At 44.8% G+C, this 15,644-nt stretch overlaps 1 protein-coding gene across 1 annotated transcript in view; it reads right to left on the reverse strand.

Annotated features, from left to right (window-relative positions):
- The window catches only part of CNGB1 (cyclic nucleotide gated channel subunit beta 1), a 143,467-nt gene that overhangs the window by 92,678 nt on the left and 35,145 nt on the right, over window positions 1–15,644 (reverse strand). The window contains exons 5-6 of the mRNA XM_030205000.1: window positions 13,855–14,063; window positions 7,246–7,296 (exon numbers count right to left, since the gene is read on the reverse strand). Coding sequence (XP_030060860.1) covers window positions 7,246–7,296; window positions 13,855–14,063 — 260 coding nt within the window. The remainder of the gene's footprint in view (window positions 1–7,245; window positions 7,297–13,854; window positions 14,064–15,644) is intronic.

Genomic DNA, 15,644 nt, shown 5'->3' on the forward strand with positions numbered 1-15,644 from the left:
TGCCCGTGTGCATCTCCCTTTAAGAATTCCCGAAGTCTACAACCAAGCCTCGCGCCTATTGCTTCTTGGTCCATACTGCCTCAGTAATGATGTAGTTGTCTGTATGAGTAATGATCCTGGTTTGCTAAAGACATTCTTTGCTGCAGATCCTGAAAGCCATACAACCCTCCCTCCTCATTAACTAGATGTTCGAGTAAGGTAATCCCCGCCCTTGACCACCTATCAAATATACCTTTCTCCATACCGGGTGGAAAGTCCCCATTTCCTTTAATTGGTAGCTGATCGCTAACATTGGGGTTTTGCTTCCATATCTGCATGAGCAATCGCCATATGCTTCTCATTGGCCTTAACAATATACTTTTTCGGAGGTTTAATGGTAAGTTTTTTGTTTTGGCCTGCAATATAAAATTCAAGTGCCAAGGCTCAAATAGTGTTCTCTCCCAGCTAGTCGGGGTATACTGGTTGGTATTGAGCAGCCAATCCCTAAGATGTCTCAACAGGCATGCTTGATTGTATCGTTTTATACAGGGTAATCCCAGTCCCCCCTGTGTCCATCCATCATACAAATATTCAAAGCGAACTTTTGATTTCTTCCCCCCCCAAAGGAACTTTCGGATTATTCTATTTAACTTTCTAATGTCCTTACCCAGGATATGCAATGGTAATACCTGCAATATGTAGAGCCACCTTGGGAATATAATCATTTTGAACATATTGATTCTTCCTATTAATGACAGAGGCAAATGATTCCAACTCTCCAAAGAGCTGCTGGTGTCTTGTAACAGCTTTTCTATGTTGATCTTATATAGATTAGTTATATCCATAGTTAAGCGCACTCCCAAATATCTGAACGATTCCGCTGCCCATTTTAATGGTAATTGTCTTTGCCAATCTCTAACTTGGGCTCCCTCCCTCTGCATAGCTTCAGACTTCTCTAGATTGAGCTTAAAGCCTGAGAAGTCGCCATACTCTGCCATACACTCGATGAGGGCTGGTAGTGATTCCTCTGGCTGAGTCACATGTGCTAATAAATCATCAGCAAATGCTGCTATTTTAAAAGTTTCCGTGCCCATCCTAACTCCCCTTACATCAGGTGTTTGTTGGATATTCCTAATCAATGGGTCTAAAGTTAATACAAATAGTAAAGGTGATAGTGGGCATCCCTGCCTTGTTCCCCTACAAATGGGAAAGGGAGGGGACAATATTCCATTCGCCCACACCTGGGCTTGTGGAAGATAGTATAATGCTCTAATTGCCTCCTGAAAGAACCCTGTTATTCCATACACATCCAATATTCCAAACATAAAGTCCCATACTACTCTGTCGAATGCCTTTTCAGCATCGAAGCTGACCAGCACCGACGGCGTGGCCCGTTCCGCTACCGCCTCCAAAGTTACCAATATCTTTCTCACATTTTTTGTGATATTTCGCCCCTGTACAAATCCCACCTGTGAATCTTCAATAATATCTGGCAGAATTCGCGATAAACGATTTGCCAAAACCTTGGCAAAGAGTTTAGCCTCATAATTAAGTAGCGAAATTGGCCTATAAGATTCTGGTTTCTGTGTGTCCCTTCCTGGTTTTGGGAGTACAATGATCTGAGCTGTTCTCAAGGAGATAGGCATTTGTTTTTCTTTCACTATGGCATTAAACATCAATGTGATGGGTAACACCACTTCATCCCTCATCATTTTATAAAATTCTCCTCTATACCCATCTGGGCCCGGGGCTTTCCCCAAAGGCCCCTGCTGTATTGCCCATGCTACTTCATCTTCCATTATGGGGGCATTTAACATTTCTTGGCTCTCTATATCTATTCTCGGAAGATTTTGTCCCTCCAGATACATTTCACTATCCATCGGGGGTGGATCAGGGACATCATACAGCTGCCTGTAATAACCTTGCAAAATTCTGTTTATTTGGGTATCTTTGTTTTCTAAAGTTCCATTGGCCGAATATAATGCGTTAATTTTTGGAGGTCCTTGCCTTGGATTTGCTAACCTAGCCAACATCTTTCCCCCTCTGTTAGCATATTTATATAATTTATATTTATAAGAGCCATAGTTGTGTTGGGCCTTTCTATGAAGTCTCTCATTAAGGGTCTGCTGCAGTTCCAAGAGTTGGGCTTTTAGTGTAACAGTATGTTGGCGTCCATACTCCCGTCTTACCCTTGTTATTTCCTTCTCTAGCCAAATCTGTTCCTTCTCCCTTGCCTTTTTTTGATGGCTAGTATACGCGATTATCTCTCCCCTAAGCACAGCCTTTGCCGTGTCCCAATAAAGTATAGGAGTTGTTGTATGTGCCTGATTGGTGTCTTGGAACTGCTTATATTTTTTGATTATAAAATCTCGGAATCCCTGGTCTTTGTATAACCAAATAGGGAACTTCCACTGGAACTGTCTAATCTCTCTCTCCATAGGCTCCCATACGGTCATTACCATTGCATGATCTGATATTTTAATGGGGCCTATTTCTGCACTACATATTTTAGTAAATATTGTTCGAGATATAAATATGTAATCAATCCTCGACATGGTGGCATGTGCGCGAGACAAGTGAGTATAGTCTCGCTCTACGGGATGCAGTGTTCGCCACACATCCACCAGGTCCAGGACCTCACTTAACACCTCCAGTCCTCTTGATTCCATCCCTGCTCCTCTTCTTCCCCCCTGTGATCTGTCCAGTGTAGGATCCACTACTGCATTAAAATCCCCCCCAACTAGCATGGGTGTTCCTTCAAAACTTGTTAACTGACGTAAAAGTTGTTTGTAGAAAGCTTTGTTATACGTGTTAGGAGCATATACATTACACAGAACCACTGGTTGACGTTCTACAGTTAAATGCACAATTACAAATCTTCCCGCATCATCAGCTATTACTTTGTGTGTAGTTATTTGCACCCCTTTCTTGATTAGAATTATGACTCCCGCTTTTTTTGCTTGCGCTGGGGATTCATAATATGAGCCCACCCACCAACGGCATAGTTTCTCATGTTCCTTGGCATTTAAATGTGTTTCTTGAAGTAATGCTATTGACACCTTTTGCCTGTGGAGTGCCCGGAGTATCTTCTGCCTTTTTATCGGCGAAGAAATACCTCCCACATTCCAGGTCACTACTTTAAGGGCCATTAAGTGATATTGTAAGGTTGCTGTATTACTACCTTGATTCTTTCTCTGATTAAGTGGGGAGGGCATCCCAGCCTATACCCCCACCCCCTGTAGTTGACCCTGTTCCTACATGGATGTTCAACTCGTGTGTCCCCTACTATATTGCCTGTATTCCCCTGTTCTTCTGTTACCATGAAGATTTTGTTCCACATTAACCCTCTCCCCCTTCCTCTCCCACCCTCCCCCCTACTACCCTTCTCCCCCATATTCTTATTGGCACCTATAGTGCTGTACTTCCGTGCTTCCGACCAGGGATCCCTCTAGACCAATCCCTACTTGTGTGTCATTTATCCCCTCCCCCCTCAGTTTACCTTATTAACTTTACAAACAGTATCAACATCTTCAAAACTTTTTAACTCTGCATCAAATAGTCTCTGGTTTCCTCACCACTTCTGCTCTTCCTCTTACTATTGTACCAGTCTCTCTTTTCTTGTCACCGCACTACTCAGGTTTTACTCGACGTTCCAGGCCTTTCATCCTCCAGCCGGTCCACGAATGCTTGAGCGGCTTCCACCGTGTCACAAAATCTGACTGAGCCATTGTGCTGGATTCTCAATTTTGCTGGATATAATAGACTGAACCTTATCTGCATTTTGTGCAGTCTCCCACATATTTGCGAATATTGCTTGCGCTGGAGGGACACTTTGGTAGAATAGTCCTGGAAACACAGTATCTTATGTCCGTCCACCTCCAGCTTCCCTCCTTTCCGTATAGCTATCAACACATCCATCTTATGTTGATAGTGTAGCAATCGCAATATGACCACTCTTGGCCGTGTATTATTCTCTCTTCTTGGACCCAACCGGTGTGCTCGTTCTATCTTAATTGGTCCCGCGGTACTCTGGTTAGTCAAAAGCTTGGTGAGCCATGGCTCCAAAAAACCTCTCAGTTCCGCCTCTGGTATTGATTCTGGTATGCCTACCAGCCGAAGATTATTCCTTCGAGATCGATTCTCCAGGTCGTCCACTTTGTCTTCCAAGGTTGTCACCATTGCTTGTAAATGCTCGATGGATTTTGATGCCTCCTGCGTGGAGGTTTCCACTTCTCCCAGTCGCTGTTGAACCTCCTGGAACTCGTTGGTAAACGTGGTGATTCTTTGGTCCATTCCTTCAAGCTTGTCAATTATTTGCTGCAATTTATTGTTCATAGTTTCCTCCACCGCCATTTTTACCTCCGTGACAATTTCCGTGGCCCAAACAGAGCTCACTGTTGGTGACGGTGGGGAATTTTTGTCCGCCATCTTTGTACCCCCGTTCTTATTCTTCTCCGGCTCTCTCCTGGAGCTTCTGGTAGCCATACAGCAATGCACGGGGCAACTATAGTCTATTCCACTGATTTAATACTGTTTTTGTCCCCGTTTCTCAGCTGCAGAGAATTAACTCGGCTTGTTATTTGTGCTGGATACTGTTTTATTATTCTTGGTCTCTATGCTAAGTATTCCTCTGTCTCTTTATTTTTCAATTGCCACATGTTCATTTACAGGGATTGGTGCAGTATTCCTTGCTCTTGTTTCCCCACGCTTCTCTTCCCACTATCTCTCCGCCATCTTCTCCTTATAGCACGGTACCTTATGCTCCTTTTGCCCCACGTTCTTGTCCGTCCTCCGCCGTGCTCTCATCTGGTTGCTCTTAGCTGCGTTCTCAATCGCCCGCTCCCGAGCACATCAGCAACATCGGCGAGACCTTTCTATCTTTTAGCCTCCAGGTCTCCCGCCCGCATCGAGCTAGGTGTTCCGCTCCCCGCGTCTCGCCGGCCTCCTCCGGCCCCAGCTCCACGTGGTTTCGGTCGGGTGGGTGCGCGATCGCCGTTTTTCGCCGCTCCGTCTTCACCAAGCGGCTTCGCGGTTCCCAATTATGAGCCTGGGACTCTCCTCCGCACTACCCCGTCTTCTCCGTCTTGTTCTGGGGGCTTGGGCTGTTGTAATCAGAATGATCCCTGGTCGTTGCCTACAGGAGCTCACCTTACAGCGGCCATCTTGGCTCGCCGCTCCACCGGAAGTCCTCCGGACGGAGGTAAATTTAAAAGAAAAAAAAAAAAAAGGAAAGGGATGTTGGGGGGGAGGAGAAGAGGGTGGAGTTGGGACATAGGAGTGGGAGTGCAGGGGAGAGAGAAGCATGGATGCGAGGGCAGGGTTCATGGAAGGGAGAGAGGAATTGCTGGATAGGGATGAATGGAGGGGGCAGGGGACAGAGGAGCATGGATGGGAGGGCAGGGCTCAGGGAGAGAGGGGAATTGCTGGATAGGGATGAATGGAGGGGACAGAGGAGCATGGATGGGAGGACAGGGCTCAGGGAGAGAGGAGAAATTGCTTAATATGGATGGATGGAGGTGGGCAGGGGACAGAGGAGCATGGATGGACATGGATGGGATTGCAGGGCCCAGGGAGAGAGGAGAAATTGCTTAATATGGATGGATGGAGGTGGGCAGGGGACAGAGGAGCATAGATGGACATGGATGGGATTGCAGGGCTCAGGGAGAGAGGAGAAATTGCTTAATATGGATGGATGGAGGTGGGCAGGGGACAGAGGAGCATGGATGGGAGGGCAGGGCCCAGGAAGAGAGGAGAAATTGCTTAATATGGATGGATGCAGGTGGGCAGGGGACAGAGGAGCATGGATGGACATGGATGGGACTGCAGGGCCCAGGGAGAGAGGAGAAATTGCTTAATATGGATGGATGGAGGTGGACAGAGGAGCATGGATGGGAGGGCAGGGCTCAAGGAGAGAGGGGGATTGCTGGATAGGAATGAATGGAGGGGGCAGGGGATAGAGGGACATGGATGGGATTGCAGGGCCCAGGGAGAGAGGAGAAATTGCTTAATATGGATGGATAGAGGTGGGCAGGGGACAGAGGAGCATGGATGGGAGGGCAGGGCCCAGGGAGAGAGATTGCTTAATATAGATGAGTGGAGGTGGGCAGGGGACAGAGGAGCATGGATGGGAGGGCAGGGCTCAGGGAGAGAGGGGAATTGCTGGATAGGAATGAATGGAGGGGGCAGGGGATAGAGGGGCATGGATGGGAGGGCAGGGCTCAGGGAGAGAGGAGAAATTGCTGGACATAGAGGGGAGTGAAGAGAGATGAAAGAGATGAAATGAGGGAAAAGGAAGCGAGGAGAAAAACTGCACATGGATGAAGAAAATAGGCAGAAGCTGAGGACCAGAAATGAAGAAGAAAGGAGAAAAGGAAAGACATAAATGGAAAGGAAGCCCTGGAAACGGAGTTAAGAGGACAGTTAGCAGCAGAATCAGATACTGGGCCAGCATGATCAGAAAAAGATCAGACAACAAAGGTAGAAAAAAATCATTTTATTTTCATTTTAGTGTTTGGAATATTTACATCTGCTATCTTATTTTGCAATGTATAGCAATTTGTTTCTAAGAATATTGCTGACAATTCCTGTCAGTGTGGCAAGTGGTGAGCGATCATTTTCACGGGGGGGGGGGGGGGGGTGCCAACTGATAATCTGCAGGAGGGCGCCAGAGACCCTAGGCACGGCCCTGGAGGCAAAAACATATAGTAAAAATTTTTTTTAGGTATGTTAAAAGCAGGAAGCCAGCAAAAGAATTGGTTGGACCGCTAGATGACCGAGGAGTAAAAGGGGCGATCAGGGAAGACAAAGCCGTAGCGGAGAGATTAAATGAATTCTTTGCTTCGGTCTTCACTGAGGAAGATGTGGGTGGGATAATGGCAAATCTCCTTGACCATATGGTATTCATCCCAGAGTACTGATAGAACTGAAATGAGCTGGTGTAAAACCCGGTGGATATTTTTCCTCATACCTGTCTCTTCCCTTTCTAAAACGGGGAGTTCATGTGTAGATTTTTGTCCCACCCAAGTCATGCCCAGGCCATACCCCCTGAAATTTCTGTGCATGGTATGGATTTCCACACATAAATAGTGGCTTTCTGAAACCATTGTTTACCCATGTATGCAACATATACATGTAAATGCTGTTATCATACACATGGATATGTTTCTAAAATAATGGCCATAGTATGATAAAGAGCAAAGAAGCTATAATGACAGGTTATCAGTTCTTGAAAAAGAATGAGCAGCAGATAAAAAAATTCCAACAAACCTTAAATCGATCTGATTTTAGATAATTTTTGCGCATTTCCTTTTTATCTGTCTATAAAAAAAAAAAGGAAAAAGAGAATACATTATGACAGTGTCATACAGGTACATCTGGCAATATAATCAGCAGGCTAGCTCTAATCTAATCTAAGCTATAGAAATGCTAAATAGTTTGTTCTATGTGGCTATACTGGAACCTCCTCAGTCAAATGGAATTCCCAGCTTCCAATGAATCTACAACACACTACTTCACAGGAGGATTCTTCAGAAGTCAGTCTGCTTTAGCAAGCACCATTCCTGGGGAGAATATTTCTTTTTTATGCTCCTGACAGGGCACCACATATGCAGCCCTTAACATTGATGCTTCTGAAAAATGAGGAAGGAAGCTCCATTTTGACCAAAATCTGTGGTTACTGGTTCCTTGCTAAAATTTGCTCTACTTCAAAATATTTCCCCTGAAGATTCTGTAGAAGTAAAGGTCAGTTCAAAAGCTGTCAGTGATGTTGCTTTATTGGACTAACTTAAAGGGAAAATGATCAAAGATGTTGACCTGTGTGAATAGGTAATTCCGTGGGTGAAATGGGAATATTACCTTTCTTAAATGTCCATGTGGAGAAGAATTCTTTAACAGGCCACTATACTTGTACAGCCGATTTTTGCACAAGATATACTTATTTGATATAAGGAACTTATTCCCCCTCCTCCCTTGCAGAAACTAGTCACAGACATTTCACTTGCTCTGAGGCTTGTGCACATCTTGGGGTAAATTTAAGAAAGGTCACTTACAGATTTGGGTGTTAACATCAAGGGGCATTAATATTCATACTGTGTGTGATCAGCGCTAAACCCATTCAATGCTGAGCCGTTTCCAGTGACTGGCATTGAATATTCAGTTTATTTATGGCTGATTAGAAGATAACCTGCTATGTTGATAGCCAGACTTAGCCGGTTATCTTCTAGCTGGCCAAAGATATCCCATATATTCATGTGGCCAAATATAGCTGCTAAAGTGGGGTCAATCGGTGGATAGTCAGTTATGGAGCATTTAACAGGCTAGATGTCGATTCTAGTCAGTTAAATGCTTTTGAATATCGGAGGACAATTAAGCACATAAGCACTGCCACGCTGGGAAAAGACCAAAGGTCCATCAAGCCCAGCACTCTGTCTCCGACAGCGGCCAATCCAGGCCCCAAGAATTCTATAAATAGTAGCTCCGTGCAGAACGTAAACCAGTATAGCTGTGAGGTGTGAAACTGCATGTATTCTATAATATGTGCACAAGTCCTGAGTATGCCCCTGACCTGCCCATAGCCCTCTCCCAGTCTATACCCTCCTTGCAGTTGGGTGCTATGGATTTTGCACACATGTTATAGAATATTGACTTAGATCAGTTGCACATGTACTACTATTGCTACTACTACTAATCATTTCTATAGTGCTACTAGATGTATGCAGTGACAGACTATAAGTGTATCCCTTGTCCTACGTGAGGCTTAGGTGACTATTTCTGGGGGTAAAATGCTCTTTTAGAAAATATATGCATTAAGTCCATATCTTACCCCTGGGAATGCCTCCATTCAGCTCAGAGAAACTTCCATGTATGCTGGGTAGAGCTTAATGCAGCCCAAAAAATTTTGTTTTGTTTAGATTCCTGCATCACTTACATGAGATTTTTTACATTTTGTTGTTTTGTTTTTAATTTTTTTTGTTTGTTTCTGGGGCAATGTCGTCAGGAGTGTGCCCTCTTTCATAGCAGTATGCCCTTTTGCTCAAAATGGGATCACTATTTCAGCAAAAGATCACATTATTCGGGCAGAAGGGTGCACTCTTTCGAAAGACAGTGCACCATTGACGGCACAGGGGAAAAAAATGGAAATTTCATTATTTACTTTATCACTTCATCTCAAAATGGACATGAACAACATGGGAAATGTCATTTTAAATTAATGCACATCCTGAATACTGGATGCATATGCATCAGATTACATGCATATACCTGAGCAATATTATAAATGCCACTTGTGTATGTAAAAGGGAAAAGGAAAGGGGATGGGATTTGATATACCGCTTTTCTGTGGTTACAATCACAGCGGTTTACATATTATATATGGGGAAATGGAGGGTTAAGTGACTTGCACAGAGTCACAAGGAGCTGAAGTGGGGATTAAACCTGGTTTCCCTGGTTCTCAGACTGCTGCACTAACCATTAGGCTCCTCCTCCATTCCCTAGCCATTAGGATCCTTCTCCACTCCCTAACCATTAGGCCATTAAAACACTGTTATACAGCAGAAATGGCTTATAAAATTATTCCCATATAGGACAATTCTGTAAGGAAGGTGTTAACATTCAGGCACGAAGAACATGCATAAGTAACTGGAATATCGGCACATACATATGCATGTGAGCACATATGCGTGTATATGGCAATAGTCCAGCTACATGTTATTCTATAACTTGGTGCCAAAGTGCAATGGTATGTACTTTGAAGGAGGGCGTATACATGGGTGGAATCTGAGCAGACCATGGGCGGGGTACACAGTTCTGCATGTGTGGAGGAGTGGCCTAGTGGTTAGAGCACTGATCTTGCAATCTAGAGGTGGCCAGTTCAAATCCCACTGCTGCTCCTTGTAATCTTGGGCAAGTCACTTAATCCTCCATTGCCTCAGGTACAAACTTAGATTGTGAACCCTCCTGGGACAGAGAAATATCCAGTGTACCTGAATGTAACTCACCTTGAGCTACTACTGAAAAAGGTGTGAGCAAAATCTAAATAAATAAACTATAGAATCACTTACACATGTTTGTCATCAATCTAGGTGTAAGCATTTACATATGGTTGTTGATGTGAGTGTTCATGCCTAAAATATAGGTGCATATTTAGGGCTGCTGTAAGGGAGGGGGGAAGATTTCTGTGGGCCCGGTGCCAGGCAGGCACACACACAGGCAGAAGGCTGGACTGGTCTCCTGCTCTGTGTGTTGGGCCCGGGCCCCAGTTATCCCTTAATGCATACTCTGCCACTACAGGTCCTGCCTCCTCCTGTGTGAAGTACTTCCTGTTTCCACATAGGTGGGAGGGGATGTGGCAAGGAGAAGGACCTGTGGCAGCAGAGCAAAGTACGTGTTAACTCAATAACCTGGGTCCTGGCACACAGGAGCAGGAAAGAGAAAACACACAGAGGGAGCAGATGCAGTAAGTGATGATTAAACTGGGGGTACGGGGGCCCTTAAGATTGTTTCCCCACCCCTTCGCCGGGACGTCCTGCGAGGATGTCCTCATGAAAACTTGGGCGCCCTTTTCGATTATGCCCTTCTTGATGTACTGAAGTGATCATATTTAGAACACAACCGTGTTACCATAAGTGCATTAAAGATATTGGGCCTGATATTCAGCTCCTGGCTGATAGCCGGTTATCTCCACTGAATATTTGCACTTAGCACATACCACTGGATTCTATATATTGTGCCTAGCGTTCCGTGCCAAAACCCAAGCGTATTCTATAACAACGCACATAACTTAATTGGTTTAACAAGCCAATCAGTATTTTTAACAGCACTTAACTAGTATTCGTGACCACTAATTGGCAATAATTAGTATTTACGTGCATAACTCACTAAGCGTATTCTGTAATACACAGTGCCTAAATTCTAATGCACAGAGCCAAAAAACAGTGTGGTTAGGGAGCATGGAAATGGGCATTTCATAGGCATTCCAAAATTTACACGCACTGTTATAGAATATGCCCCTCTGTGCCTAAGTCTATGTGCCGGTATTTATGCCACATTTCTCTTGATGTAAATGGATGCACATAGTTCTAAGCATTGGAATATCAACTAAGCTTATTCTATCTCCAAATTTTAGGTGCCATTTATAGAATACGCTTTATGTGGAAATTTATACTGCGTGGATTTTTCAAGTGCCATATGTAGAATCTAGCCCATAGCTGCTAAGTGGCTATATTGTGTGATATAACTGGCTATCCGCTAATATTCAAGTGCTGGCCGGCTAACTTTAGTGGGCAAATCAGACCACATAAATAGCAGTCCTATCTTTGCCTGCCATTAACTTAACTGGCCAGCGCTGAATGTTCACATAGAGGGGCATAATCGAACGGGGCCGGCCATCTGTATGGCGGCCATCTCTAAGGCCGGCCCCGTAAAGCGGCATACCTGACAGTATTATTGAAACAAGATGGCCGGCCATCTTTTGTTTTGATAATATGGTCGGGGCCGGCCAAATCTCAACATTTGGGCCGGTGTTAGAGATCGCCGCCATTGGTTGCCCGCTGATAATGGAAACTAATGGCGGCCATCTCAAACCCGCCCAAATCCAAGCCATTTGGTCATGGGAGGAGCCAGCATTTATAGTGCAGTGGTCCCCTTCACATGCCAGGACACCAACCGGGCACCCTAGGGGGCACTGCAGTGGACTTCACAAATTGCTCCCAGGTGCATAGCTCCCTTACCTTGTGTGCTGAGCCCCCCCAAAATCCCCCAAACCCACTCCCCACAACTGTACAACACTACAATAGCCCTTATGGGTGAAGGGGGGCACCAACATGTGGGTACAGTGGGTTTCGAGTGGGTTTTGGAGGGCTCACATTTATCACCACAAGTGTAACAGGTAGGGGGGATGGATCTTGTTGGGCAGACTGGATGGACCGTGCAAGTCTTTTTCTGCTGTCATCTACTATGTTATGTAACTATGACCTGGGTCCGCCTGCCTGAAGTCCACTGTAGTACCCACTAATAACTGCTCCAGGGACCTGCATACTGCTGTGATGGAGCTGGATATGACATTTGAGGCTGGCATAGAGGTTGGCACAAAAATGTTTATAATTTTTTTTTTGGGTGGGAGGGGGTTGGTGACCACTGGGGGAGTAAGGGGAAGTCATCCCCAATTCCCTCTGGTGGTCATCTGGTCAGTTGGGGCGCTTTTTTGAGGCTTGGTCCTAAAAATAAATGGACCAAGTAAAGCCGGCCAAGTGCTCGTCAGAGCCGGCCTTCTTTTTTCCATTATTGGCCAAAGACGGCCATCTCATAACCACGCCCCATCCCGCCTTCGGTACCCTGCCGACACACCCCCTTGAACTTCGGCCAGCCCTGCGATGGAAAGCAGTTGAAACCGGCAAAAATCGGCTTTCGATTATGCCGATTTGGCTGTGTTTAGGAAATGGCCGTCCATCTCCCGATTTGTGTCGGAAGATGGCCGGCCTTCTCCTTCGAAAATAAGCAGGATAGCCAGTTAAGTTAGAGCCGGCCAACCCCCCCCCCCCCCAATATTCAAAGCCGGTCACTGGAAATGGCCCAGTGTTGTATATCTGGGGTCAGCGCCATTGGCAGCAGCTAACTCCACTGCCTGCCACCGGGTGAATATCGGGGGAGGGGGGATTGTGTCCATGGTAATGTACACTGTACTCAGCATGGGGAAATCTCATATGCAAACTAGATCAAAATTAAAGGGCTAGTCAGTGTGAGAAACTTTCTCCTTCATCCCCGAAAACACAAATCATGCCTTTGGTCTGCCTTCCCATCCCTTAACCTCCTATCTCCCCCAACCCCCCAGCATAACTCTCCTATCCCTACCCCCCAAACCCCACCACCACCACAACCAAGAGAAAAAAAAACACTGGTCTTTGGGCCAGCCTGAAAGAATACAAGCCTTTGGGCTAACTCTGAATCCTTTCAAATCCTCCCCCCTTCAATGGAAAGAACACAGGCCTTCGTGGTGCCTGTACCCCTCTAACATCAGTTTTGGCATCTGGGTCAAAGTGTCTTGCTGACATTTTAAATTTGAGAACTTTCTCATCAAATGGGGGTCTTTGTGGGTAAATGAGTATGGAGATCATGGACCCAGAAGACCAATCATTGCTTGTGAGGTGGAGAGTGGAATGTTTCAGATCCAATCACCAAATCAGTTTTTAGGGGGGAAAAAATCTAGTACTGATATCCAGCACTAATTCTTAATGAGAGCATTAGTGTAAGAATGCATTTTATTTGGTCCATTTGCATGCATGCTAGGTTCCTATGCGGTAACCCTAACGTGCAATGCACACCCCACATGGGTATTAGGTGACGCTTGCATTGAAATGCATTATTGGATATTCAGTGCAGGCATTAACACTAGCTAGGGAGGAACATTGACTATAAACCACATGGTATTTGTTACTTTGCAGTACCATTAGAAGTGCAATCTGAATTCCATCTTGCTGAGCCTGGAAATCCACAAAGGCCTTGGGGTTTCCTTGGTCAGCATGAATATGGGAATTGGCAGATGGCATGGGTTAGGCTAAAAATTAAAAACTGCCAGAGTTACATATTTTGTAAACCCATCTATACTTCAAATAACTGCTAAAAATTGAGAACCTCAACACAGTATCTGAGATGGACAAATCTATCTACCGCTGGTTCCTCTTCTTAGAGGATCCAATTATATATATATATATATATATATATATATACAGTATATATATATATATATATATATATATATATATATATATATATATATATATATATATATATACATTTTAATGACCCTATTAAAGGGTCTCACACCCCTTCTGCCTCTGTAATGAAAACTGGAGATGGGTGCAGGGATTAGTGACTACACACCACAATGTCGCCTCCACGAACAAACTGCAGGCGAGTTTGGAGCACTGTCATATCCAGCAGGTAGATGAAGTCACAGAAGTAATCCATCAGCAACCAGTAATAGACATTATTTGATGTCTGGAATGGGAAAGCCCAGCGAACTGGGATCAGCCAACAGTTCCAGTTCCAGGCCAGGACCACGAAGAACAGCCACAGGATATACAAGAGATCTAAGTGAAGAGAAGGGAGGGAGAAAAGAAGAAATCCTCTCTTACCAAACAACAAGGCATAAAGAAAGTGCATGAATGTGACAAGTGTAACAATGTTATTCCTACAGGTTATTCAGAGGCAAATTTTGAATTCTGGAAACATTCCTTAATATGCTAGAATGCAATTCATTCATTCTAGAAGCTATTAAAACCTTTGGAACTCAGCGTCTTTTTCTTACAAGCATCCGTAGCATGTACCCCTATAAACAGTCTGCAGAATCCTCTAATACTGGCAATGTCATTAGCTGTCAGACACCGACCCCCTCATTCTATAGCAGGTCACCTAAATTTAAATGCCATTTATCTACCTACAGGAGCTGATTTTCAGATCACAGGACGCAAGTCCAACTAACTCCTGCGGTCAGCAGCGAGACCGGAATTTCAATACCGGGCTGTTTCCAGTGGCCGACATTGAATATCCGATTTATTTTGGCCGGTTTAAATTAAATGGCCAAGTCAATATTCAGCACTGGCCAGTTAAGTTTAAATCGGCCAAAGATAGGATATTCAGTGGAATACAACTGGCTATCCCCTGCTGAATATTCGTGGATAGCCGGTTAAGTGCGATATAACCAGGCAAGAACTGTTCCTGGCTGGTTAAATAGCGCTGAATATTGAGGAGGATAGAATACTGCTGTCCATACATATAAGTGTGTACTTAAACATATATATGGCAGTAGTGCATGAAGCGCTATTCTATAATTTAAGCGTATATATGGCTTAGCATGTAAGTGAAAGGGGGGTTCAAAGGGGAGAGGCATGGGTGGGGCCTCTCTTAGGTAGGGCCAACATGTAATTAGAGGCTGACCGAATTTTGGGTTCAGTTTCGGCTTTGGCGCTGAAACCAGCCCAAAATTTGTGTTTGGCTTTGCATTTTTTACTAGAACCAAAATTTTATGCTGGTTCCCTAGCTCTCCCCCCCTCCCTCCCCAAACAGTAGAAGCTCTCCTTCCTCCCTCTCTCCAACCTTCCCCACCCCAAACAGAATGCCCCACCCCTCTCCTGGGCCTATTGTACATCCTATGGTGGTCTAGTGCCTAGTCGGGACAGGAGCTATCCCTAGTTGCTCCGGCCCATATCCTCCCCGCTGCCAAAATGGCTACCATGATCTCTAGCGGAAGTTTCAAGAGACTGCAACTAGAGGTTGCAGCAACCATTTTGAGACTGGAGCCAGCACGAGCAGGAGTAACTAGTGACTGAACATTTATTTTTCTATACAGATTGTTCTAGAACTAAGCACTTTCCAAGTATATCAGTAAACTTTATTTGGAACAACATCCACTGAACTGTTGTGCAATTTTTATGTGGAGGTATAGAAGACATTTCAAGACTAAGGGCCCTGAAAGTTTGTCTTCTACATCTTTCACCTGTCAGAAGTACCCCAGGAACACCAATAGATTGTTTAATGGCCCTTCAACATCCTGATGTGTCCTTGAGTAAAGTGAAGAGGTGGACCAAGGGCTACATATTGATGTGTGAAACTAATCCTGGACACTCTTTATCAATAATGATGAATTCCTAAAGAATGTCTCTGGATTTTTA

This window comes from Microcaecilia unicolor, chromosome 5, assembly GCF_901765095.1.
Source record: "Microcaecilia unicolor chromosome 5, aMicUni1.1, whole genome shotgun sequence".
Classification (NCBI taxonomy): Eukaryota; Metazoa; Chordata; class Amphibia; order Gymnophiona; family Siphonopidae; genus Microcaecilia; species Microcaecilia unicolor.